General features: G+C 39.1%; 1 protein-coding gene across 4 annotated transcripts in view; it reads left to right on the plus strand.

Annotated features, from left to right (window-relative positions):
- VPS41 (VPS41 subunit of HOPS complex) overlaps window positions 1–24,963 on the plus strand; it is a 190,201-nt gene that overhangs the window by 64,675 nt on the left and 100,563 nt on the right. For all 4 annotated transcript variants that reach the window (XR_013829759.1, XM_079931512.1, XM_079931514.1 and 1 more), the window contains one exon: window positions 17,336–17,410. Coding sequence is in view for 3 of the 4 variants with exons in the window: in XM_079931512.1 (XP_079787638.1) it covers window positions 17,336–17,410 (75 nt within the window). In the remaining variant the exon portion in view is untranslated. The remainder of the gene's footprint in view (window positions 1–17,335; window positions 17,411–24,963) is intronic.

The raw sequence follows: 24,963 nt of genomic DNA on the forward strand, positions 1-24,963 counted from the left end.
CAATAAGATTAGTTAACACATCCTTCACGTCACATAATTACCATTTTGTTGTTGCTGTTGCGATGAGAACCGTAAAGCCCTATTCTCATAGCAGCTTTCAAGTATACAGTGCAGTATGGTTAACGCGGTCACCAGGCTGTACTTTAGACCCCTGGAACTAACTCACCTTGTAACTAAATGTGTATACCCTTTGACCGACATCTCCCCATTTTCCCACCTCTTGGACCCTGCTGCCACCATTTTTCTCTGTTTCTATGAGTTCATTGTTTTTAGATTTCACATGTGAGTGAGATCATACAGTATTTATCTTTGTCTTTCTGACTTATTTCACTTAGCATAATGCCCAGAAGGTCCATCCATGTCGTTGGAAATGGCAGAAGTTTTCTTTTTTTATGGCTAAATAATATTATGTATAAATACACATCACATTTTCTTTTTCCATTCAGTTGTCAGTGAACACCTAGGTTGTTTCCATGTCTTGGCTGTTGTGAATAATGCTGAAATGAATATGGAAGTGCAAATATCTCTTTGAGATCCTGATTTCATTTCCTTTTGATGTATATCCAGAAGTAAGGTTGTTGGATTGTACGGTAGTTCTATTTTTAATTTTTTGAGGAACCTCCACACTGTTTTCCCCAGTGGCTGCACCAATTTCCATTCCCACCCACAGTGCACCAGGGTTCCCTTTCCTCCACACCGTCCCCAGCATTTGTTGTCTGTGGTCTTTTTGATAATAGTCATTTTAACAGGTATGAAGTGATACCTCACTGTGTTTTGTTTTGTTTTGTTTTGTTTTGCGGTACGCGGGCCTCTCACTGTTGTGGTCTCTCCCGTTGCGGAGCACAGGCTCCGGACGCGCAGGCTCAGCGGCCATGGCTCACGGGCCCAGCCGCTCCGCGGCATGTGGGATCTTCCTGGACCGGGGCATGAACCCATGTCCCCTGCATCGGCAGGCGGACTCTCAACCACTGCGCCACCAGGGAAGCCCCTCATGTGGTTTTGATGTGCATTTCCCAGATGACTAGTGACGTTGAGCACCTTTTCATGTACTGTTGGTCATTTGTATGTCTTCTTTGGAGCAATGTCTCTTCAAGTCCTCTGCCCATTTTTTTTTTTTTTTTTTGCGCGGTACGTGGGCCTCTCACTGTTGTGGCCTCTCCCGCTGCGGAGCACAGGCTCCGGACACGCAGGCTCAGCGGCCATGGCTCACGGGCCCAGCTGCTCCGCGGCATGTGGGATCCTCCCGGACCAGGGCACGAACCCGCGTCCCCTGCATCGGCAGGCGGACTCCCAACCACTGCGCCACCAGGGAAGCCCCTCTGCCCATTTTTAAATCAAATTGTTTGGGTTGTTTTTGTTACTAAGTTGTATGAGTTCCTTATATATTTGGATATTACCCCCTTATCAGATATATGGTTTGTAGATATTTTCTTCCGCTCTTTAGGCTGTCTTTTCATTTTGCTGATCGTCTCTTTTGCTGTAGAAGCTTTTCAGTTTGACTTAGTCCCACTTGTTGATCTTTGGTTTTGTTACCTGTGCTTTTGATGTCTTATCCAAAAAGTCATTCTCAAGACCAATGTTAAGGAGCTTTCCCCTTTGTTTTCTTATAAGAGTTTTACAGTTTTAGATCTTTAAGTTCATAATCCATTTTGAGTTACTTTTCGTGAGTGGTGTAAGATAAGGGCCCAGTTTCATTCTTTTACATGTGAATATCCAGTTTTTCCACCATTTATTGAGGAGACTATCCTTTCCCCGTTGAATTTTTTTGGCTTCCTTATCAAATATTATGTGACCTTATATGTGTGGGTTTATCGATTCTATTCCATTAGTCTATGTGTCTGTTTTTATCCCAGTAACCATACTGTTCTGATTCCTATAGGTTTGTAATATAGCGTGAAGTCAGAAAGGGTGATGCCTCCAGCTCTTTTCTTTCTCAAGATTGCTTAGGCTATTCAGGGTCTTTTGTGATTCCATTTGAATTTTAGGAATGTTCTTTCTATTTCTGTGAAAAGGGATGTACTGTCAAAGGTATACATTTATAAAAGATGGTCAGTAGTTGTTTGTGGAATAAGGGATATTCCAGCCACAGTGTCATGCAAAGTTTTAAATGTAACTTATATGCAGCTATGCCACATTTCACCACTACCCCTTTTGTTTATTCAGAGTGGAAAATAAATGACGTTTCAGCTTTTTAAATTTCCTGATCATTTCTAAAGTTGGAATGAATTGCTACTGATAAAGAAAGCATTTTACCCCCATCTGCAGAAACAGCAGCTTCTATAAAAGCTGAATTATCATTTCAAGAACCTCAAATTAACGTAGTTATTAAATCTTAGCGAGGTCATAAGGTAAAGGAGACGGTTTATAAGTCTTCATAAGAAGACAGTTCTTGTATGTTCATTTGAGCTATGAAATACAGTTGGTACCACAGGAAACGATCACTATATGTAAACCATCAGCTCCTCTTCAGCTTTTAAAGCCTGATGTTGAGTGTTGACAACCTTGGGTCCCAAAAGAGCAGGGGCCTGTTAAAACTTAACTCTTTCCATTTAACTTGTTTTGAGGCTTTACCATTCTTTTTTATTTATTCATTTATTTATTTGGCTGCATTGGGTCTTTGCTGCTGCGTGGGCTTTCTCTAGTTGCGGTGGGCGGGGGCTACTCTTCGATGTGGTGCAGGGGCTTCTCATTGTCGTGGCTTCTCTTATTGTGGATTGTGGGCTCTAGGTGCACAGGCTTCAGTAGTTGTGGTGCCTGGGCTCAGTAGTTGTGGCTCGCGGGCTGTAGAGTGCAGGCTCAGTAGTTGTGGCACACGGGTTTAGTTGCTCCGCAGCATGTGGGATCCTCCCGGACCAGGGCTCGAACCCGCGTCCCCTGCTTTGGCAGGTGGATTCTTAACCACCACGCCACCAGGGAAGTCCCCTAGGCTTTTCCATTCTTTAAAACTTTTCTTATTTTAAAGAAAATAACGTTGTGCACAATTCTGTTTCGGGTTTTATCTATTCTGCTCTTAATTAGTTGTCTTCTTACAGAGCATTTGTTTTATTTGTTTGTTTAACCTGTTTTCTGGTTCAGGGTGTCAGACTCTGTAAGATTGGGGTTCTCATCCTTTTGGCAGCATCATCAAGTTCTTCTGTACCAGCTGCTGGGTTTAAAGTAGATTTCTGCTCTCTAGGAGCTCAAGTGAAGTGCCAAAGGTAGGCAACAAAGTGGGTTATTGTTGTGAAATAGATGTGCTCTGGTAAAAGGAGGTAGAAGGAGAGGACTTAGTCATTTTTGGTTGCTTCTGTGGAGTGTGAGGGAGAAGGACTGCTCTGGGATGACTCAGTGCTCTGGCTTGGATATCTAGATGGGCTGAGGATCATTTGGTGAAATTGAAATACAGAAGAAGGCACCGATTCTGGAGATGGCTGGTTGACACGGAGCTGTAGGGTAGTTGTTGAATTTGAGTATACAGCTTTGAAGTGAGGCCTGAGCTGGAGTGAAGCGAATACAGACACTAAACGGGGCAGGCTGAGGAACTATATCCTGGAAACCTGACTGAAGGTTGTGACTAGAAAGGCAAAAAAGAAACGAGAAGAAGTGGGTAATACAGAAGCCAGTGGAGGAGAGCTGCAGATGCCAGAAAGTCATGGGGACTGAAAGACATCCGCTGGCTTTTAAGGTAGGTCTCTGTTGGTGACTTTTCCCTGAGCAGTTTTGGTGTCACCTTTTGGGCAAAAGAACGCTGCTCTGTGTTAGCGAGTGAACCGACTTAAGGAACTGAAGGCAATAGATAGTTGTTTCCTTTATATACCTTGGGCGATTGGTTCCTTGTGAGAGCCCTCCTTTGATCATCAGCTGGCATAAATGGTGACACGGGCTGCGGTATTTACCACACATGTGCCTGTGAGAAATGGAAAAAGAGGCACAGATGAGGCCGTGAACCAAGCTTTTTTTATGGATGGATGACTGCTCAAATTTAAACAATATTGGAATACTTGAAAAAACACTGTTTCTCTTCTATTTTGTAGACAAGTTCTCCACTCTTCTCAGGTGGTTATCATAATTCAGTTCTAAGCATACGTATTTAACAATCTACATGCCTCAAACTTTAAATATCTTCCTTTGGTTCTGAATGGAAACAGGGGACAGGAAGAGAAGTTGCTACCAACACAGCGGTGACTCTCAGCTATTCATGGACAGGAGAGCAAGGTCACCCGAGAAACTCATGTGCAGGTTGGTAGTATAAGGCTGATGAACTGGACCAGAGAGTGTGGAGGTCCTTTCCTGTTTATTATCTGCCCCTGGTATGAAAACATTAAACAACTTTACTGTTTAAACAAAGGTCCTCATCTAGTTTTCTGGTAATTAATTCAATATTTTAAATTTCTGATGGTAACTGAATTTTCCAGCCTCTTAATTTTTATCTCTGTCATTTTAAGTTTAGTGTTCATTTTTGCATTATTTTGTTTTAATGTTTTAATGCTGCATTATTTTGTTTTACTATTGTTTCTTTTGTTGCTTTTGAAGATTTTTTAAATTTTCGTCTATTTAACATTTATTACACATCCAGAATTTATTATTCCTTTGAAGTTAGACTAGGAATATATCCTTAATCTTTTATTGTAGGATTTTTTTCAGTCTCTTCCCCTAGTTTTTGCCATGCGTGTGCACTTGAGATTTAAGGTTTTTTGATGGTTCCCCCTTGCCCCCATTTGCTTAAAGGAAAACATGTTATATTTATATCCCCCAAACAGCATACAATGTGTTCATGTTTTCTTAGCCTTTTATTTTTGGAACTGATGTGTTAGGTAAGAACGATGTATTTCGCTTTTGTCCCAGGATGATAAATAACAAAAAGTGTCCTTAACCTTTCTGTTTATTTATTGTGTTATTCAACAGTGTTTTTATAGCCCATTGTGGTAGGTTCAGCAATGGAGAATGCAGTCCTCATGCTGAGGGAAGAGAAAGTTGGAAGGAAGCAGTGGGCAGCAGGGTCAGTTGTCACAGAGTGGCCGAGCGAGGTGAAGCTGAAAGACTTCCCATTGCTTCAGCCCCAGGAAGTTCTTGGTGGTCTAAGGGAGAGCGGTTGGCAGTGAGGATGGGCTGGGCCTGTTGCCAGGTTGTTCAGGAGTGACAGAGACATTGAGAGGATCTGAGGAACAGGCTGGAGCCTTTACACCTTCTCTTTTGCTTTTAATGAACCCATATTCTGAGACCTTCAAGAAGGCTCCACACAGGTTCTCCAACTTCAAGGTTGCCTGTTGCTAAATTTATTCCCCATCTGGATTGGACGAAAGATTTAATGTGAACCTAGAGATGAAATTTTAGAGAAACTGAGAAGATTTGAGAGTTTATAGGTAAAGGTTAGGCCCTTCTACATGTGCAGCAACATGGATGGACCTAGAGGTTATCATGCTAAGTGAAGGAAGTCAGATAGAGAAAGACAAACACCATATGAAATCACTTATATGTGGAATCTAAAATATGACACAACTGAACTTATGTACGAAAACAGAAACAGACTCACAGGCACAGAGAACAGACTTATGGTTGCCAAGGGGGAGGGAGGGTAGGGGAGGGATGGAGTGGGAGTTTGGAATTAGCAGATGAAAACCATATATATAGAATGGTTAAACAACAAGGTCCTACTGTATAGCACAGGGAACTATATTCAGTATCCTGTGATAAACCATAAAGGAAAAGAATATGTGTGTGTGTGTAACCGAATCACTTTGCTGTACAGCAGAAATTAACACAACATGGTAAATCAACTATACTTCCATAAAAATTAAAAAAAAGAGGTTAGGCCATTCTGGCCATAGAATAAGTCCGCAAGACTATAAATGTTTGTTTTGTTTTCTTGTGCAGATGTGTAGAAAACCCACAGTTAGGTGTATTTTGCAGAGACTTCTTCAATCCAGACGGAGGTCTGGCTTACCTCAGGGTGTATCCTCAGGGGAGAGGAAAATAAGCAGCAAAATGAGCTTTTCCCAAGTATGAAAGGACAGGCGTTTGCTTTTCACACATGTAACGAAGTGTAGCTTGCTTGCTAACAGTGACTAAAGAGCATGGACCTGCGGAGACAATCCTGTGGTTGTTGGGATTGCTAAGTAGTGGATCTCTGGGAGGAGGGAAGTGAAATCCCATCTTCTGTTTCTTATTCATTCCACCCTATGTCCGTGGGGATGCAGCATTTGTGAAGGAATCAATTATCCATTTGTTAGTCAGAGGAGCCTTACAAATTATACATTAGCAGATTGATTTCTGAGGTTCACGTTGGGGGACCGATGGCTTAAGGTGGGTTGATGAGGAACATCAGGGGAAAAGAAGTGGCCACAGAGAACACCATTAAAAGCAGCTTTCGAAATGACCGTGAATTTATTCCTAATTGAAGAGCTGACATAATCCATACTAAGTGTGTTTATTTCAAGCCTCGTACATTAAGTAATTGATTATCACATGAGGTGTACATGTGGGTGATTTTGCCTTTTCTTTAAATTTAAGACCTTGAGACCACCTGTAGTAGACTTGGATTTAGAAGGTATATGCTGCTCCTGGCCCCCTCCTGCTTACTGGGCTGCTTTTTTTGTTCCATTAAGGAAACATTTTCGTATGTTCTATGGTGTCAGCTTGACATTATTGATTTTTGAACAAATTCACTTATATTGTCCAGAATTCCAAACATGTCTCCATTAGGAATAAAATTGTAGCTAATGGAAAATACAGCTGAGACCATTTTTCTCTGGTCTTTTTTTTCTTCTGGTTCCTTACCCTTGTCTGCATCTATTTCAGTGGACCATCTTCACAACATACTCCCTAAATTGTATGTATAAAACAGGAAAGGTCAGCATTGAAGAAAGACCGAATCTTGCCCTCCTTTTTCCCTCCTGTATCCTTTCTTTCCTGTTCAGTTGTCGTTGTTGCTTATTTCTAGTGTTTAGAAATGGCAGATATACGCAAGGTGTTTGTTTCTGACAGGAATGATTACCAATGACAGGTGTACTATTGAATTCCTGTTATTTATTCTTTATTAAATGTTATAGAAAAATTGTAGAAACTAACATGCATAGTGATGATACTCAATTATTGCTCAAGATAAAAATGTGCTGCAGGTTCCCCAAAGGATGGCTTTAACAATTAAGATTTACTGTGGTTTCGTTTTGTTTTTAGATTCATGGATTTACTGTTTAATTGTTTAAAAATATTTATCTTTTGATTACAAACCATAAATATTTGTTGTAGAAAATTAGCAGATCCTAGAAAGGGACAACCTACATAGTAATAGTATGTCAGCACCCAGATATAAGCAGTGCTAATATTTGGGGGAATCTGCTTCTAGTCACATATATTACATTCAAATACCCGTAAATAGAGTAGTATTTATAAACATCAAATTGTACTTACCCAGAGTAGCCAAATTACAAGATTTGAGGGCACAGTCCTCCAGACTACCGAGTCTGCTGAAGACTTCTGACACCAGCCGCAAGTTCTGGTGGGTTCCTAAATCCACCTTCATGTTTGATAATTATCTAAAGGCCTCACAGAACTCACTAAAAGCTATTATACTCACAGTTCTGTGTTATTACGGGAAAAGGATACAGGTCAAGAATTCAGCCACAGGAAGGGCCATGCCTGGGATGGTTCCAAAAGTGAAGTTTTCATTTTCCTCGGGACATGGAACCTCCACCCCTACGTAGATGCAGGGAAGCTGAGCCCCGTATTCAGGGATTTTACTGGGGCTCTGTTACGGAGGCATGATTGGTTGCTAGGTTGTCCACGTGGTTGATTTCAGCTTCCGGGTTGACCGATACGTTGTGACCCAAAGCCTCCACCCTAAATCACAGGCTTGGTCTTTGTGGCCCAAGCAGCCCCACCATAGGATGCTCCTATCAGGTGTGCAGGTGTGACATTGATGACTTCCAGAAGCCAAGGGCAAAGGCCAGACCTCTCTTTGTCTAAGGCCATATTCTTCTCTAAATAATGCTTCTTTTTTAACTTAATTTTTAAAATGAACATTTAGGTTCCTAGCTTTTAGAAATTTAGGTAATTTTTAAATTATTTATTTACTTACCTACTTACCTATCTGTTTGCACTGGGTCTTAGTTGTGGCACGCAGGATCTTTGTTGCAGCATGCAGGATCTTTAGTTGCAGCACGTGGGCTCTTCGTTGAAGCATGTGGTATCTAGTTCCCTGACCAGGGATCCAGCCCTCGCCCCCTGCATTGGGAGCGTGGAGTCTTAGCCACTGGACCACCAGGGAAGTCCGTAGGTAATTTTCATTTCTCAGTGTCTTACAAAAGAAACCTGCTATGGAAAGCATCTTGTTGCAAAATAATCTTTGTACTTCTCTTTGGTTATTATAGGCAATGCATATTTTAAAGACTTTTGATACACGTTGCCAAATGATCCTTTGGAAAGTTTCTCCAAGTTTGAATTACCACTCCCAATGTAAGAGGAGTGTCTATTTTTGTGCTTCTTCACTAAAACTAAGGTGTTTGAAAAATCTTTGCTGATTCTGTAGGTAAAATATCTCATCGCTTTACTTTTCATGTATTGATTGTTACTGAGGTTGCCTCTTGTTCCTGTTTACCTACAGTTTGTCTGTTTCTTTTGGGAGTTGACTGTTTACTTGGTTTGATTTACGTGAGTAGGAAACCCAAATTTCTTCAAAAACTAAAGAATATTTTAAAATGTATGGTAAGCTACCAAGTTGTTTGCAGTGTTCATGATAAGGGCAAATATCCCTAATCGATAATAAGCTGTTGTGAATCAATTTTAAAATTATGGACACCCTGATAGCAAAACAGTTTCTTTCTCTGGCTTCATGCTTAGAATGTATAGTTTAAGATTGCAGCTTTTACAGATGTATTAACTAGCTTCTCTTTCCAATTCTATTTGAAGTGACCTAAGAAGTAAAAAATACTTGTGCTCTCGTTTTAAAATAGGGAAAGAAGGAAGTAGTAACTAAACATGTGCTAAATACCTCATCTTCCAAATGAGCCAGTGAATACAATTGCATTTATTTTGGGTGGGGGGAGGAGACATAATTCAAGCATGATTTAGTAATTTAAAGATAATCACTAACAAGATAAAAATAGAATATCTAAATTCTTCTTCAATGGGTCAAGAAAAAGAATTTGAGCAACATAGCAAAAGAATAATAATGAGATGGAGAAATGTAATTTTTAAAAGTATAAAGGAATGTAGCAACTAAGAGAACACTAAATGGGCCAGGTATTCTGTTACTAAAAGAAAACTAGCCTCAGCTTTGAAGGACAAATATCCCACCAGCCAATGGAAGTGAAAAATAAAGATGTGAGCAAAAATGTATTATAAAAAGCCAAACAAAAATTAAGCATGTTGGCAGTAACAGTATAAGAAAATATAGCGTTTAAGGCAAAAGAGCATTAACCGGCAGAATGCATATTAGACTGATGATAGGTACAAGTGAAAAGGAAAATACAACAATTATACCCTTTGATTTGCCAAATTATAGGTCATCTAATAGCTGGATCAAAATGGATTTGAAAATCAAGGAGGAATGGACAAAACTACAATTGTAGTGGGAAGTTTTTGAAGCATGTTTCTATCAGTCTTTGCTAGATCAAGAAGAAAAAATTAAACAAGGACATAGAAATTAAATAATATATACAACATTATTAAAAATGTATGTATTTTGAACCCTAAAATAGAAAGTATGAATTACTTCAAAATGATATCTTTTGTTTCAAAGAGCAACCCATCCATTTAACAGATAGACACAGACCACATATCCGACCACAACTGTAGTCACACTAGAGTTTATTAATAATTTGATATATAAGCAGATAACACCACCACCACGCTTAGAAATGAAACAAAACAAAATGTTACTTTTCCCAAAGGAGATATAATTATTACAATAACACAGTATTCTCTGGTCTCTGGTTTGTGGCCATTGGTATACCCAAAGGCAAATGCAAAATATTTGATTATTTTATGATTAAGAAATGAGCAGTTAAAACTAACGAGCAATATACTAATGCCAGGAAATTAGAGTAGGTCAACGAAATTGTTCCAAGGCAAAAAGGGCATAATTAGTATAGACTAAGAGTAGAAATTAATAAAATAGAAAAATTTAAAAAATACAGCAAATAGGTACTTCCCTGGTGACGCAGTGGTTAAGAATCTGCCTGTCAATGCAGGGGACATGGGTTCGAGCCCTGGTCCAGGAAGATCCCACATGCCGCGGAGCAGCTAAGCCCGTGCGCCACAACTGCTGAGCCTGTGCTCTGGAGCCCGCGAGCCACAGCTACTGGGCCTGCACTCTAGAGCCTGCGAGCCACAGCTGCTGGGCCTGCGTGCCACAACTGCTGAAGCCCGCGTGCCCTAGAGCCTGTGCACCACAACAAGAGAAGCCGCTGCAATGAGAAGCCTGTGCACCGCAATGAAGGGTGGCTTCCGCTCGCCGCAACTAGAGAAAGCCTGTGAGCAGAAGCGAAGACCCAATGCTGCCAAAAATTTTAAAATAAATAAATAAATTTATTTTAAAAACCCCAGCAAATTGATTGATGGTAGTATTGCTTCTATAAAAAGGCCAATACAACTGATAAATATCTGATAAGGATAATAGTAAAAAAGGAAATAAAATATTAATATACGTGTGAGATAGTGCTGTGTATATATTTTCATATTTCCAAATAGGAAAACTAATATTACCTACTTCATAGAATTTCTGTGAGGCGTAAATTATATAATATGTATAGAACTCTTAGAATAGAGACTGATGTATAATAAGCATATGGTAAATGTTTACTTATTAGTAGTCGTATTACTACTTACTAGTAGTAGTAGTATTAATATCATTAGTATTATTAAAATATTAAAAGAATACAAAGTGAAATGAAACTATTTCATCATTAAGAACTTGGAATGCACAATTTTCTGGGAAAATGTAAATGACCAGAATAGAATTAGGACATTTGAGTAGCTTGACAGTTATGGGAAAAATAAGTGTAAACCAAGAAATAATCCATTGAAGGTGTAGATCCCAGACGTTTTTATGGATGGGCAAATTCTTCTTAATTTTATTTAGAAATCTTTAACGTTTGTTCTTATTTTGAAATATAACTTTTAAAAACCCATTTTAAGATGTGCAGGGGAACAAATAGTAATAAAGCGAACAATCCTGTTAACTACCACTCTGTCAAGAGCAGACCGTGTGATCCCCTTCCCCACCTATACTCGCAGTTCCCTTAGTGGGAGCCACTGTGCTGACCTTCGTAGGAATGACTGCTTAGCTTTTCTTTTTCATTTTATGTCCTCTGTGTGCACCCCCTGGACACTATGGTGTAGTTGTGCCTATTTTTGTTACGTTGTGTAAGTGGAATCATATTGTACGTATCAGGAATGAGAAAAGCCTGCTGACTGTCATTGCTACTCCCAGAATAAAACAAAGTATGAGACCTCTAAGGGGAGACATAGGAAACTTTATTTAGAGACATTAAAGAAGGCCTAATAAATGGAGAAATGCTCCATGTTTATGGATTAGAAGAATCAACATATTGTAAACGTATCAAAGGGAGAGCTCTCAACGCTTCACCTTAGGTGGGTTTGAGGAAGTTTTCTCCTTAAATGCTAAGAGTTTTTACCATGAATGAGTGTTGTTTCATCAAACACTTTTTGCATCATTGAGATGACCGTAAGAATTTCCTCTTGAGATGATCTTATGATTTTCCTTTTATTAATGCAAAAAATTATCATCTATTAATTCCGCTATCTTGTATCAGCCTAGTAGTTTCGGAGTAAAATTATCTTTTTTATATATGCTGACTTTGTTAATATTTTCTTTAGGATGTTTTCATTTCTGTTCATGAGTGAGATTTACTTGTATTTTTTCTTTTTCATAACATCCTTTGTTGAGTTTTGTTGTTAGGTTATGCTGTCCTGGTAAAATGAGTTGGGGAGCATTTCCTTTTTATTCTGTTGTCTGGAAGATTTTGTGTGTGATTGGAAGTTTGTGTTCTTTGAACTATCTCATGAAATTAATTCTCGAGTGAGTTTGACAGTAACTAAGATAAGTAAAATACATAGTAAGATAGTGGTAAGTGCTAAGGAGAAAAAATAAGTATTACGGTGAAGGAGCTATGAATGTTTGGGTGAAGTGTTGAAATTTCGGATCCAGTGGCCTGAAAAGATGACTACCAGTGAAGAGCTGGCAGAAAAGCATCCCAGGCACCAGCAAACAAATGCAAAGGCTCTAGGACTGGAGAAACAGCAAGAAGGTCATCGTGGCTGGAGGAGTGAGAACAAGGCCAAGGGTGGATAAGGCAGGGCTTTAGCCATATCATTTAGGACTGTCAGGTCATAGTAAACACTTTGGGTTTTATCCTGAGATGGGAGGCCTTTGGAGGGTTTGAAACAAAGGAGTGACATTGTCTGATCCACCTATTAACAATATACTGGTTTGTCGAGGTTAGATTTCTAGGAGAGTTAGGGCAGAAGTAGGTCTACTAGTTTGGAGACGACTACAGTAATCCAGACAAGGGTGGTGATAGCTTAAACCAGGATGGCAGCCATAGGGGTGGTGAAAGTCTGGGTAAATTTTGTTTGGAGAGATGGTAGGAATTGCTGACAGATAGCGATGTAAAGTGTGGAAGAAAGACGGGAGTCAAGACTGGCTCCAAGGCTTTTGTCTTGTGCGATGAGAGGATTCTATCAGTCCTTAACTACTACAGATGGGCGAGACATCAGGGAGAGCCCTTCCAGGAAGGAAGATCAGATTCTCAGGTTTGGATATGCTTTAGTTCACATGCCCGTTTAGGCATCCTAGTACATATGTAAAATAGGCAGTCCTAGATATTGGTCTGGAATAGGGAGAAGCCCCGTCTAGGGATTTAAATTCAGGAGTCATCCCATGGCCTGGAGAGAATACCAAGAGAGCTCGTGTAGATGTAAAAGGGAAGAGGTGCCAGGACTGAGCTATGAGGTACAGGGATCAGGAGATAAGGAGTATTTGGCCAAAGAGACTGAGGCGGAGCAACTAGAAATTCCAGAGAAAACTCAGAGAAGTGTGATACCTTGGAAGCAGAGAGAGGGGGAGAGTTGTCATCAGTGTTCCATGCTTGTATTAGGTAAAGTAAGTTAGGATTGAATAATGACCATTATATGTGGCAACATGGGGGTCATTTTATCTTGTAATTCTCATGAAAATATAAATACTTGAGAAAAACCAAGGAAAGTGTGAAGAATTGTGACTGGGACTCACCTTACCAGATATCAGAACATACTATGTACGTCTTCTATAATTAAATCAATGTTGAAATGATATAACAATGGCCAAAGGGACCACAGTTGAAAACCCAGAAGATTAGCTCAGTGTATATAAATATTTATTATATGATAAACATAGTTCTCTTCAAAAGGAGAAGGGTGTGGTTTTTAAAAAATGGGGCTAGTCCTAATGGGTATCCATTTGGAAGAAGATAAGATGAATCGTGAAAGTATTAAAAACTTAGATGTGAGAAATAAAGCAATAACCATCTTGCAAAAATATACAGGAGACCACATATACAATGTCAGGGTAAGGTATTGTACCAAGACCTCATACCCTTTAAAAAAAAAGAAGGAAATGGACAAGAAAAGAACAAACATTAATAGAAAAAATAAGAGATGTGAACAGAGTTTTTAGAAGAATAAATTAATTGGCCGACAGGCTTAAGAAAATGTTTAAGTTGTTAGTAGTTGGGGAAATAAATCAGTGAATATTGATCATTGGCAAAAAAGTTAACCATTGCTAACAGGCATAAAGGGAAAAGGATTCTTATACCTTGTAGTTATGATTTATTTTCCCCTATAATATTGCTAATGTGATACAAATTAGTTTCTACTCAGGAAGAAACATGTTGTAATAAAAAGTTGGGTTTATTCGTACTAAGAATACCACTGTGTGGCCTAGCCACACAGCAGTACTAAGGCTCTAGACAGCTCACGTAAACTCTTGAGGCCTCGTTTTCCTTATTGTGAGGTGGAGGTAACCATCCTAGGCTGTCTCCTTTCGCCAGAAGTTGCGAGGATCAGCTAACGTGTATGTCAGGTCTTTGAAAATAATACAGTGTGATTCCTAGAATCTTAGCACAGGCCATGAGCACAGAGTCCAAGAACAAATGACGTACAGTTTGACAGGTACATGGGGAGAAGATACACTTCTCGATGTAAGTTGTACAGAAGGGCCTTGCGAAGAGGCATTGTACTCAGCACTGAGGCTCAGTTTGGTAGGCCTGGAACAGTGCTACCCTGTAGAACTTTCTGAAATGATGAAAACATTCCGTGATCTGTGTGCTTTTTCACACAGTAGCCGCTAGTCACATGTGGTATTGAGCACTTGTGCAACAGAGGACATGAATATTTAACTGTGATTGATTTTAACTAGCTTAACTTTCTATATAGTCACACGTGGATAGTACCATATTGGTTAGGACAGGAAACCTTGGCAGTGATCAGGCTACACACATCTATTGAATTATAATCTGAGGTAGGCTATAACCAGAGACCAATTAAATTACAGTCAGAGGTATGTGGGGTTTATATTTGCCACAAGTAAGATGGGCATTAAAATGTTTGGCGAACAAAAGATCACCATCAGGAAGTTGTTAACAGAAGGTACTCAGTGAGGAAAACATTTATCCAAAGAAGACTAGAAACTGTGCATTCAGACTCGTCGGCCAGAAGTCCAGACACACTGGCCTCATTGCTTTCCCAGTTCAGCTTTTGTTTTGCATCTTCCTTGCTGCCCATCACAAAGTTCTCTTCACTGCTCTTAAGGTCAGAGCCCTGGCTCTGCTTTTTCTCTGTTGTGAATCTCATCCATGGGGTTGGTTTATTCTCCTATAAATGGATCAGATATCTCTGTAAGGTCCTTTCCTGTTCTAACATTCTAAGAACTTTTAAGGAGATAGCTTGGTTTTCATGAGCTGCGTTTCAGGAGTGATTTAGGGATCAGGGTGAGAACGGGTTCTGTAGCCCCCTGTCTCCACCTGTAACATGGGAATTTCTCTCAGCAGCATCAGGCAGTGGGTGGCCTTTCCAAGGTCAGGGAGTCTTGGTCTGTCCTGGCCATGACTTACTAGCTTGGAGGTATTTTCCATTGAGCATAGAACAATCAATTTTGTGTATTTCCATTTTATTCTTATGCACAAACCAAATTATTTTAAGGTTAGATATTTTAAAAAATGAATTTGCAGGCTCATGTTGAAACCGATGAAGTCTTCTCTTTTTGTGGTTAATTTGTTCTATCATGTTTTGTGCAAGATAGTTGTAAACTGTCATTACTTAAGAAGCAAAAAAAAAGGAGAAAAGGTTGCCATTTTTGAATGTTGTCAACATTTACTGATTTTGATTTCTCTTTAGAAAATCCGCCTGTATGAATATTTTAGTGAGTAAACAGTTGGCTACACAGAGAACTGGAAAACTGTGAAAAATATTACAAGTGCAGTTGTGTGTTTACTCTTGGGAAAATACATCCAAAGTAGAATGCCTAATTCCATCTTCACAGATTTTTAAATTTGAGATTACTCAAAAGAATGGAGGATGGGGCTTCCCTGGTGGCACAGTGGTTGAGAGTCTGCCTGCTGATGCAGGGGACACGGGTTCGTGCCCCTGTCCGGGAAGATCCCACATGCCGCGGAGCGGCTGGGCCCGTGAGCCATGGCCGCTGAGCCTGTGTGTCCAGAACCTGTGCTCCGCAACGGGAGAGGCCACAACAGTGAGAGGCCCGCGTACTGCAAAAAAAAAAAAAAAAAAAAAAAAAAAAAAAAAAGAATGGAGGATGACAAAGTTAGTTACTATCAATTAGACCCTGTGGAATTCCCCCAGAAATTACTAAGCATAGAGTATAAATAAAAAGTTGATTTAGTAATTTATAAGAGAAGAAGAAATGGATTGGCTGGTGAGCTGAAGTAAAATAACTAAGATTTTAGAGTTGCCATATCATCCAACAATCCCACTCCTGGGCATATATCCAGAGAAAACTCTGATTCGAAAAGATACATGCACCCCAATATTCGTAGCAGCACTATTTACAATAGTCAAGACATGGAAGCAACCTAAATGTCCATCAACAGAGGAATGGATAAAGAAGATGTGGTACATGTATACAATGGAATATTACTCAGCCATAAAAAAGAATGAAATAATGCCATTGGTATAGACGACCTTATTTACAAAGAAGAAATAGAGACACAGATGTAGAGAACAAACGTATGGATACCAAGAGGGAAAGGGGGAGGTGGGATGAATTGGGAGATTGGGATTGAAATATATATGCTATCGATACTATGTATAAAATAGATAACTAATGAGAACCTACTGTATAGCACAGGGAACTCTACTCAGTGCTCTGTGGTGACCTAAATGGGAAGGAACTCCAAAAAAGAGGGGATATACGTATATGTATAGCTGATTCACTTTGCTGTGCAGTAGAAACTAACACAATATTGTAAAGCAACTGTACTCCAATAAAAATTTTTTTTAAAAAAGAATGGAATAGTGCCGTTTGCAGCAGCATGGATGGACCTAGAGATTATCATTACTAAGTGAAGAAAGTCAGAGAAAGACAAATACCACGATATCACTTATATGTGGAATCTAAAATATGATGGATGTAACAAACAGACTCACAGACACAGAAAACAAACTTACGGTTACCAAAGGGGAGAGGTGGTGGGGCAGTGATAAATGAGGAGTTTGAGATTAGCAGATACCTACTACTGTATATAAAATACATAAACAACAAGGTCCTACTGTATAGCATAGGGAACTAAATTCAATATCCTGTGATAAACCATAATGGAAAAGGATATGAAAAAGAATGTGTGTGTTTGTGTGTGTGTGTATATATATATCTGAATCATTTTACTGTATACCAGCAACTAACGTGACATTTTAAATCATCTATATTTCAATTAAAAAAAACACTAAACTTTTTCTTTACATCATGATTTTTATTTTGGTTTTTGTTTTGTTCTTTTAATGAATTTGGCTGGGAAAGAATTTTAGGACTGTGGAGTAAATAGAACAGAACAAATAAAAAGGTACATAACAGGTAAGAAAAGTACCAGTTTTAGCTGGGACTTCAAGTAAGTGAAATAGGTAATTTGGGCAAATCTTAGGTTTCTGGGCTTATTACACGTCTGGGAACAAAGCTATATTTTACCATTTTCATTTGCAGAAGCAAAATATGTCTTGGACTCCTGCATCTAAACTAATAGACAACTTGTATCATTTACATTTTACAAAAAGCCAAGGCATTTCACTTTTGATATATATGTTTCTGAAGGTTTACCATGTTTGTTTGTTCTTTTGTTTTCAATAGAGTCCTGTGAAGATAAATCAGATTAGCCTGGATGAAAGTGGCGAACACATGGGCGTGTGTTCAGAGGATGGCAAGGTATGGGGATTACATGGTCACGTGGAAAGCAGCGCTCCAGCTCTGTGGGCTGTGATGTTACCAACTCCAAGGGCTAGAGCAACACTGTGCCTACTGTATACCTGCAGTAGGAGAACCCTGATTATTCTTTTTGGGTATCGGACTTGCTCCCGATTGCTCATAATTAAAGTAAAATATATTTTGCGCAAATGTGCCTTAGGAAAAATAATTACAAGAATGTCAATAATGTAACTAGTATTAAGCTGATTAACAGCTGTGGCAGAGGGACATGTCACCTTAATCATTACTGCCGTGCCACTTAGGCTTCAGCGACTGGTCTGCAGTTCCTGCAAGACAGTGGTTTAATGCCTTTCTGCCATAAATCCACAAAATTGGATTTTGTGGGCATGATTTCTGTGGGCTGGTGGTTTTCATTTTCACACACCAGTTATGAATGTTTCTCTTGAATTATAGAATCTTTTGATAAGCAATCATAGTTTATCAGAAGAATAAAGTGTCTTACAGTGGCCACATTAAATAAATGTAAAATCAATATATGTACAGTTTCTAAAAACCCGGCCCCTACTTCCTCGACCGAGGACATACGTCATTTGTGCAGTGTATAACTAACAATTATCAGTGCTGCTTGCCGAGGTTGAGCTGTGACATTTAGTGGTTGTGGTGATTGATTTTCCACTTACAAGAATGTCTTTTGTTTTTCAGTCAATGGAAGGCTTTTCTAATGTTGGTTTGCAATGATAAAATTCTAATGCACAGCGTATTTAAGCTACTCTTCTAAAACAACAGTTGAAGAAGAGAATGCATTAAGAATCATTACAGAACCTTACATATTCTGGACTTCATAGAGCAGATTTCCTAATCTAATTTTATGTTTTTTATGGGATCTAAATTCAATGGGCCATTAGGATAAGTAAATTAAAAACAGTGTAATCAGTGTAAAAGATTTATACCCATTTAATCTGTTAACAAAAGAAAAATGAAGTCTTCTTGACAGACAAGAATGCATTTTTATATATCTAAGCCTAATGTTACCCAAAGAGTCTAGTAAGAGTAATTGGAACACTCATGCTTTTCAAAAAGCACTGTCAAATTTTCTGAAATTCTGGGATGAACCAGACCATCAAAGATAGATAAGGGAGGAGTTGGTATGTGCAGAAATTGAGAAGAATTATCCAAACTCTTGAAACATTTCGTATTTATAAGAAAGATCATCTTTTTGTTTTCTGAAAGGTGAGGAAGAATTCCTTCTGGATTAATGCCAATGTAATTGAACTAATTTGTTGAAGGAGAATATTGTTTTTGAATTGGAAAAGAACTTAGATACTTCATCTAAGAATTTTCAGAACTCTAAATTTTGAAGAATTACTATTTAATGCGGCAAAGCAGTATATTTTAGCTACAGTGTCTGGTGGATAACGAGATGACCCTCAGATATCTCCTGGCACACTTCTTGGCAAGCACCTCTGTTTTCCTATTTTAGTCAAATTTATCACTGCCATATTTTGTTGTAGACCCATGATGCATGTTTAAAGAATGGTTTTCTCATGTATTTTATCAGCGTTGATAGAATTGAAAATAAATATTTCAGCGCACGTAGGTGTGTAAGCTAGCCCTCCTCGTGGGTTAGTCAGAATTGTGAAAATTGAGGCGCTAATATACAGTGATCTAGTAAAGTGGTTAGTGATGATAGCAACATAAAGATTATTAAGCAAGATCAGCTCCGGATACCTAGATCTCGTGCATCTTTCAATGGCTGTTGTGAGTTTTCTTTCTTTAGTGCATTAAGATTCCTAGATAAATCATTACCTTCCATTTCACAGATAACCTTTGATATTCAGTTTTAAAGTCATAATTCTAACAGTTGTTTAAAATTTACTCTGTTTAGTCAGCTCGTGCTCAGTTCTAATCTTTTTATTTATCCTCGAGTTCCAAATTTTGAAATATACTCACACGTATACTGTGTGTGCGTGCGCGCGTTTGTGTGTGTGTGTTACTGGTATACATTTTTAGGTAACTTTCCGCGTAAGTACGTAACAGCCTTATTTTCTGATCTCTTGCCTATGTCGCCCTCATACATGAACTAGAATTAATTTAATGTAGAATTCTGGGTTGAACTATTTTCTCTCAAAGTTTTGGAGACTTTGCTCCCTTCTGACTAACCTTTATTGTCCTAGACATGTCAGAGGCCAGCCTATTTTTGTTGTTTCACAAAACCTTTTTAATTTTTTTTCTGTCCTGCCTTGGATCTCAGACTCATCATAATAACAACAACACTACCAATGGCAACGAACAGCCCTTGCAATTCAGTTTGCTAAGTTAATGTCTTGTTTGGGTCTATTTTCATTCATTTTGTCTGGAAGAGGGTAAGTCCTTTTGATCCATGTACTGAAGTATTGTTTTCATTTCAGGAAAGTTGACTTCAGTCCTGATTTTGATTATTGCTTCAGTTCCACGTGTTTTCATTTCTTCAGAGAAACTCAATAATACTTAGGCTGGAGGCGGTATTGCGCGGAGGCTAAGAGCATCGCTCTGCACCACGCCTGCCTGGGCGGCTTTCCCACTCTTCTCTGTTAGGTCAGGGATGTTGCTTGACCCCCGGCCCCTCCACTGCCTCAGCTGGGCAGTGGGCACAGTGCGAGGCCTGGATGGGAATGTGGCAGAGCCAGTGCTGGGTGTGTGGGAAGTTCTAAGTTCTTGGTGTTTTTATTGCTAACCCTTCACTAACCATCTGTAGTCTGGCCTCTTCCCCTCCCATTTTGTTGTACCTCACTCACCTTTTCAAGGTAAGTTGGTGAATGGATAAGCCCTATCCACCCTTCTTCTCTTTTGAAAATATATGTAGGGGGATTCCCTTTTCTCTACACCCTCTTCGGCGTGTATTGTTTGTAGATTTTTTGATGATGGCCATTCTAACCGGCGTGAGGCAGTGCCTCACTGTAGTTTTGATTTGCATTTCTCTAATAATTAGTGATGTTGAGAATTTTTTCATGTACTTTTTGGCCATTTGGAGAAATGTCTATTTGGATCTTCTGCCCACTTTTCTGATTGAATTGTTTTTTGATATTGAGCTGCACGAGTTGTTTATATATTTTGGAGATTAATCCCTTGTCAGTCACTTCATTTGCAAGTATTTTCTCCCATTCTGTGGGTTTTCTTTTTGTTTTGTTTATGGTTTCCTTTGCTGTGCAAAAGCTTTTAAGTTTAATTAGATCCCATTTGTTTATTTTTACTTTCATTACTCTTGGAGGTGGATCAAAAAAAGATCTTGCTATGATTTACCTCGGAAGGGGAGGGATAAATTGGGAGATTGGGATTGACATATACACACTACTATATATAGAATAGATAACTAATAAGGTCCTACTAAATAGCACAGGGCACTATTCAATACTCCGTAATGGCCTGTATGGGAAGAGAATCTAAAAAAGAGTGGATATATGTGTATGTATAACTGACTCACTTTGTTGTACACCTGAAACTAACAGAACATTGTAAGTCACCTATACTCAGATCTTTAAAAATTAATTTTTTAAAAAGAAAGAAAATATACTGTAAGAAAAATTGGTCATGTTTTGTGACACACACACACACACACACACACACACACACACACCTCACACATAGGCTTTGCTTTCTCATGGTTTTTATCCTCTCATTTCTCTGTAGTCAGGGAGAGTTTCTCTTCTTGTTTTGGTCCCTTTGCTGAGGAACTTTGCTTCCAATATCAATTTTGCTTTCTGGAGTAGACTTTTATTCTGTTTTGCCTTTTTGTTCTTCCTGAACTCTTTCGATCTCTCCCAATTTTCTTTTCACGTCAGCCTGATCTATGTTTAATTTTTAAAACCAAAAATTATGACTTCTTGTGTGTCTTAGAGTGTCTTAGAGGTGGAGTGGTTGGGAGGGGAATTATCCTGCCACATTTGAGCTGTGTGTTGTCAGCTAAGTGATTCAAACCTCTCTGTGCTTCACCCTATTTCCTCCTCTATAAAAGGGGGGATAGTAACAGTACCTGCCTCATTAATCATTAGGAGAAATGAATTAGTTAATGTATGTCAGTGATTTGGAATAGTATCTGGAACAGAAGAAACACGTAGTAGTCGTCAGCTGTTACCATCATCATTATCATTGTTGTCCTATCCTTTGCTCCAGATTCATAGAGGTCTCTTCTTCTTATTGAAGTTGACAAATAGTTTTGTAGTTTGTTTTTTTCTTTTCTGGTTACTATTAAAACTTTTTTTTTTTTTTTTTGGCCGTGCTGCACGGCATGTGGGATCTTAGCTGCCCAACCAGGGATCGAACCTGCACCCCCTGCAGTGGAAGCATGGCGTCTTAACCACTGGACCACCAGGGAAGTCCCTATTAAAACATTTTTTAAAGCATGTTTTTTCTCCCTCTGAGTCACTGGAATTGTGTTCTGCAGTATTCTTTTTATAGACCTTGTGTGCATTTTTGTTACTCATTTATCCATTCCAGAACAGGGAGACAAGCTCTTTCTGAACCTGGGTTAGCGAACAGATTCAGGCCCTGCTTGTTATCCTTTTGGGTGTTGTAGAGTCACCCTTCAGCTCACATAGGGACCTGTTAATGAGCTCCATTTCCTCTGACTGGAGGTATCCAGTTAAGGCAGCTCCTCCAGTGAACTGGGGGCCTCTCCTATCTTCCCTCCCGGGTCTTTGACACCCTCCATGGGTGGAGAATATGAAAACCTGCCATCTCCCCCGCGAGGGTGCCTCCAACCACTGCCCTAGATGGAATGACAGTTTACATGTTCACCCCTGTTCTTCTAATGCTTGACCTGTTGTTATTTGCAAGCCAGGGTTTGAGAGGGGCTGTTACAATGAAGTAATAGCTGGGAGGGTTGTCCAACACTCTGGTCACCTCATTCATAGTTTCTCTATGTCAGATGGCCCGTCGCCCAGTTTTCTGGTTTGCAAATACACAGAATTCCATGCTAAAGGGGAGAAGGCTTATACACCTTCCTGATTGTTTCATGAGAGTAGGGTTTCTTTACTTGTGGTGGTAAACACATAGCACATACGTTTTGTGGTCCTCCTATGGCTCTGTGGGTTTGTAGTTAATGAGAAATCCTCCAAGACTTTGCAGTAGGTTGACTCTAAGGCCAATTGTTCTGAATTTTCTCTTTGTCTTCACTAGGTATTTTTGTGACAAGTTGGGAGAGGTTGTCAGGGCTGCTATAGGGGATACCATTATCAAAAGGATCCTCTCTATTTTAACCTTTAAAAATACGATTCTTAACTCAGATGCACTCTTCCTAAAAGCCCAAACTTTCTAGGCAATCATTCAACGGATTCTTTTCACAGAGGAGTGTGCTAATCACTGAGAAAATGACAAATAGGGAGAGAGAGGGGAGATGGATGAGAATTGCTTTGGATTTTACTAGCTTTAGCAGTTTTAAGTTCTGACCAACTAGTTTGGGTGTCACATTAGTGAAATAAACCAAAATATCAGAGGTTTTACAACTCACCCTGCTTGTACTGGTAAAGTTTACGAGATTTGTCTTGTGAAGTCTCAGTGTTTTCCATACTGAAGGAGGCGATGACAGTTGAGGAAAATGTTATTCAGTTAAATGTATGAATAGAGACTAACCTAAGAGTTCTAACCTGGCTTTGCCCCCTCCAGCCCCTAATCCGAGCACGCTATGACATTTTTGCTTGCACTAGTTCTAAAGGGTAGTTATGAGTTTTAGCCTGTTTTCTAAGAACTTCTGCAATTTGTTCTCTTCTGTTTATTCCTTCTTATCACTCTACTATTATGTCTTCATATGGATCCGTGTGTTTGTTTTGTTGTTGATTTGTGATTTTTAAAGGGACAGCCCTGGAAATTCATAATTTAATTTTCGCCGTTAGATTTACAGTATTTCTCGTATTCATTTTCTCACCAATCCCTCAGTCTTTTTCGACGGGTTCACATTTGTTTGTTTTCAGTTCGTATACTTTTCCCTGCAATAAAAATCACTTAACTTTTGTCCTTAAAATCATCTTTACCCTGTTATAGGCAGAAGGAACTTCATCCATTTGAATGAATAGTCTGGTGCGTTTAGTTTCCACTTCTGTTGTAGAGTTGTCTGATTCATCCCCTTTCATGTTACTTTGGCAAATATTTGAGGCTTTTGATTTTCTTTTCCCTATTCTACTTTTCTTACACTTTATATATTGTAGAAAGATATCTTCATTATTTGCAAATTTTAGGCTAGCTCCTATAATGATAGAGTGTAGAAGAATAGGGCTTGGAATACTCTTCTTGATTTTTACAACCTCAGGTGAGTCATTTATTTTTCCACGGAATCATCTGTTACCCAGGCATAATGGTGTTTGCTTTCATCCCTAGCTGTCTTGCTATAAGGGCCAAATGAGGCAGAGCAAGATTGTCACTGCTAGTTACATACTGTCAGTTATCAGTCTTTAAAAATATCATTTTAAAGGTATTTCTTCTCATTTTCAAATCCATAAGCATAGTTTAATTCAGAATAAAATTTCTAAAAAAGCCAGAATGACGCTGGCCATTTTAATAGCTTTTCCAGAAGGTTGTTCCCTCCACAATTGGAGAAGACTGAGAAGTGACATCACATCTCTGAGGAGAGGTTATCGAAATATACTTTCCGATTGGAATGTTAGCCTAGAAATTAGGCTGGGCCTCACACGGGACTTCCCCATTGGTTAAAAGTGAGTCAAATTACAGCTAAAAAATAAATTTAGAACTAAGAGGAACATCTAGACATTGCTAGATGTTGACCACGGTATGAGTGAAATAAATACGTTCCACCTGAAAAAAAATACGTCATTTTACCCCACCAGAAAGTTCAGTTTGTCTAGGGTGGGATCTGTCCCTTAATTTCCAGGAATCCTAACCGTGCACTCTGGCCTGAGACCCACTGAGGTAAAGCACATGGAAGCGTTTAGAGGTCCAAGCTGGTAGTAGGAGCGTGAGCGTTGACAGGGGACCACGTTGTCAGCGACATCGTTAGAATGAATTCATGGAAGTAGCTTATGTTAGAAGAATGTAAACTTCCTAGTTTAGCATGACTTTCTACTGATGTAACATTGATAAGTTGAGCACTTGTTAATTTATTAAGATTCAGGGGATACAGTACTTGTCGTATTTTGACCCCATTTTCTTGGATTTGTTGGGCTCATTCAACTACAACTTCCTGGGATAGAGTAAAGCTCTGAATGCAGTGCTTTTCTTTTGAGCTTCTCTACCACCATTTTATAAGAAGTTCAATGCATCCTGTGCGTATACATTCATATAAAAGCAGTGATGCAATGCCCTCTGAACAATGAGAAGCAAGGTGGTAGTGGGGCCTGCATGTATTTGCCATGTCAAGAATACATTTTAACAGATTACCTCTGATTAAATCAAATTCCCTCTATGCTACATTGTACCATGTGCTGTTCTTGGAACCCAAATAACATACTTGGCACAAGGGTATAAAAACAGCAGTCACAAAATGAGTGGAATATCCTAAAGATTTTATAGTTTAATGAAATAATTTATCTCCTCAAATGATATCATAACATGAGTCCATTTTCCTC

The sequence above is a fragment of the Stenella coeruleoalba genome, assembly GCF_951394435.1.
Source record: "Stenella coeruleoalba genome assembly, chromosome: 9".
Taxonomy (NCBI): Eukaryota; Metazoa; Chordata; class Mammalia; order Artiodactyla; family Delphinidae; genus Stenella; species Stenella coeruleoalba.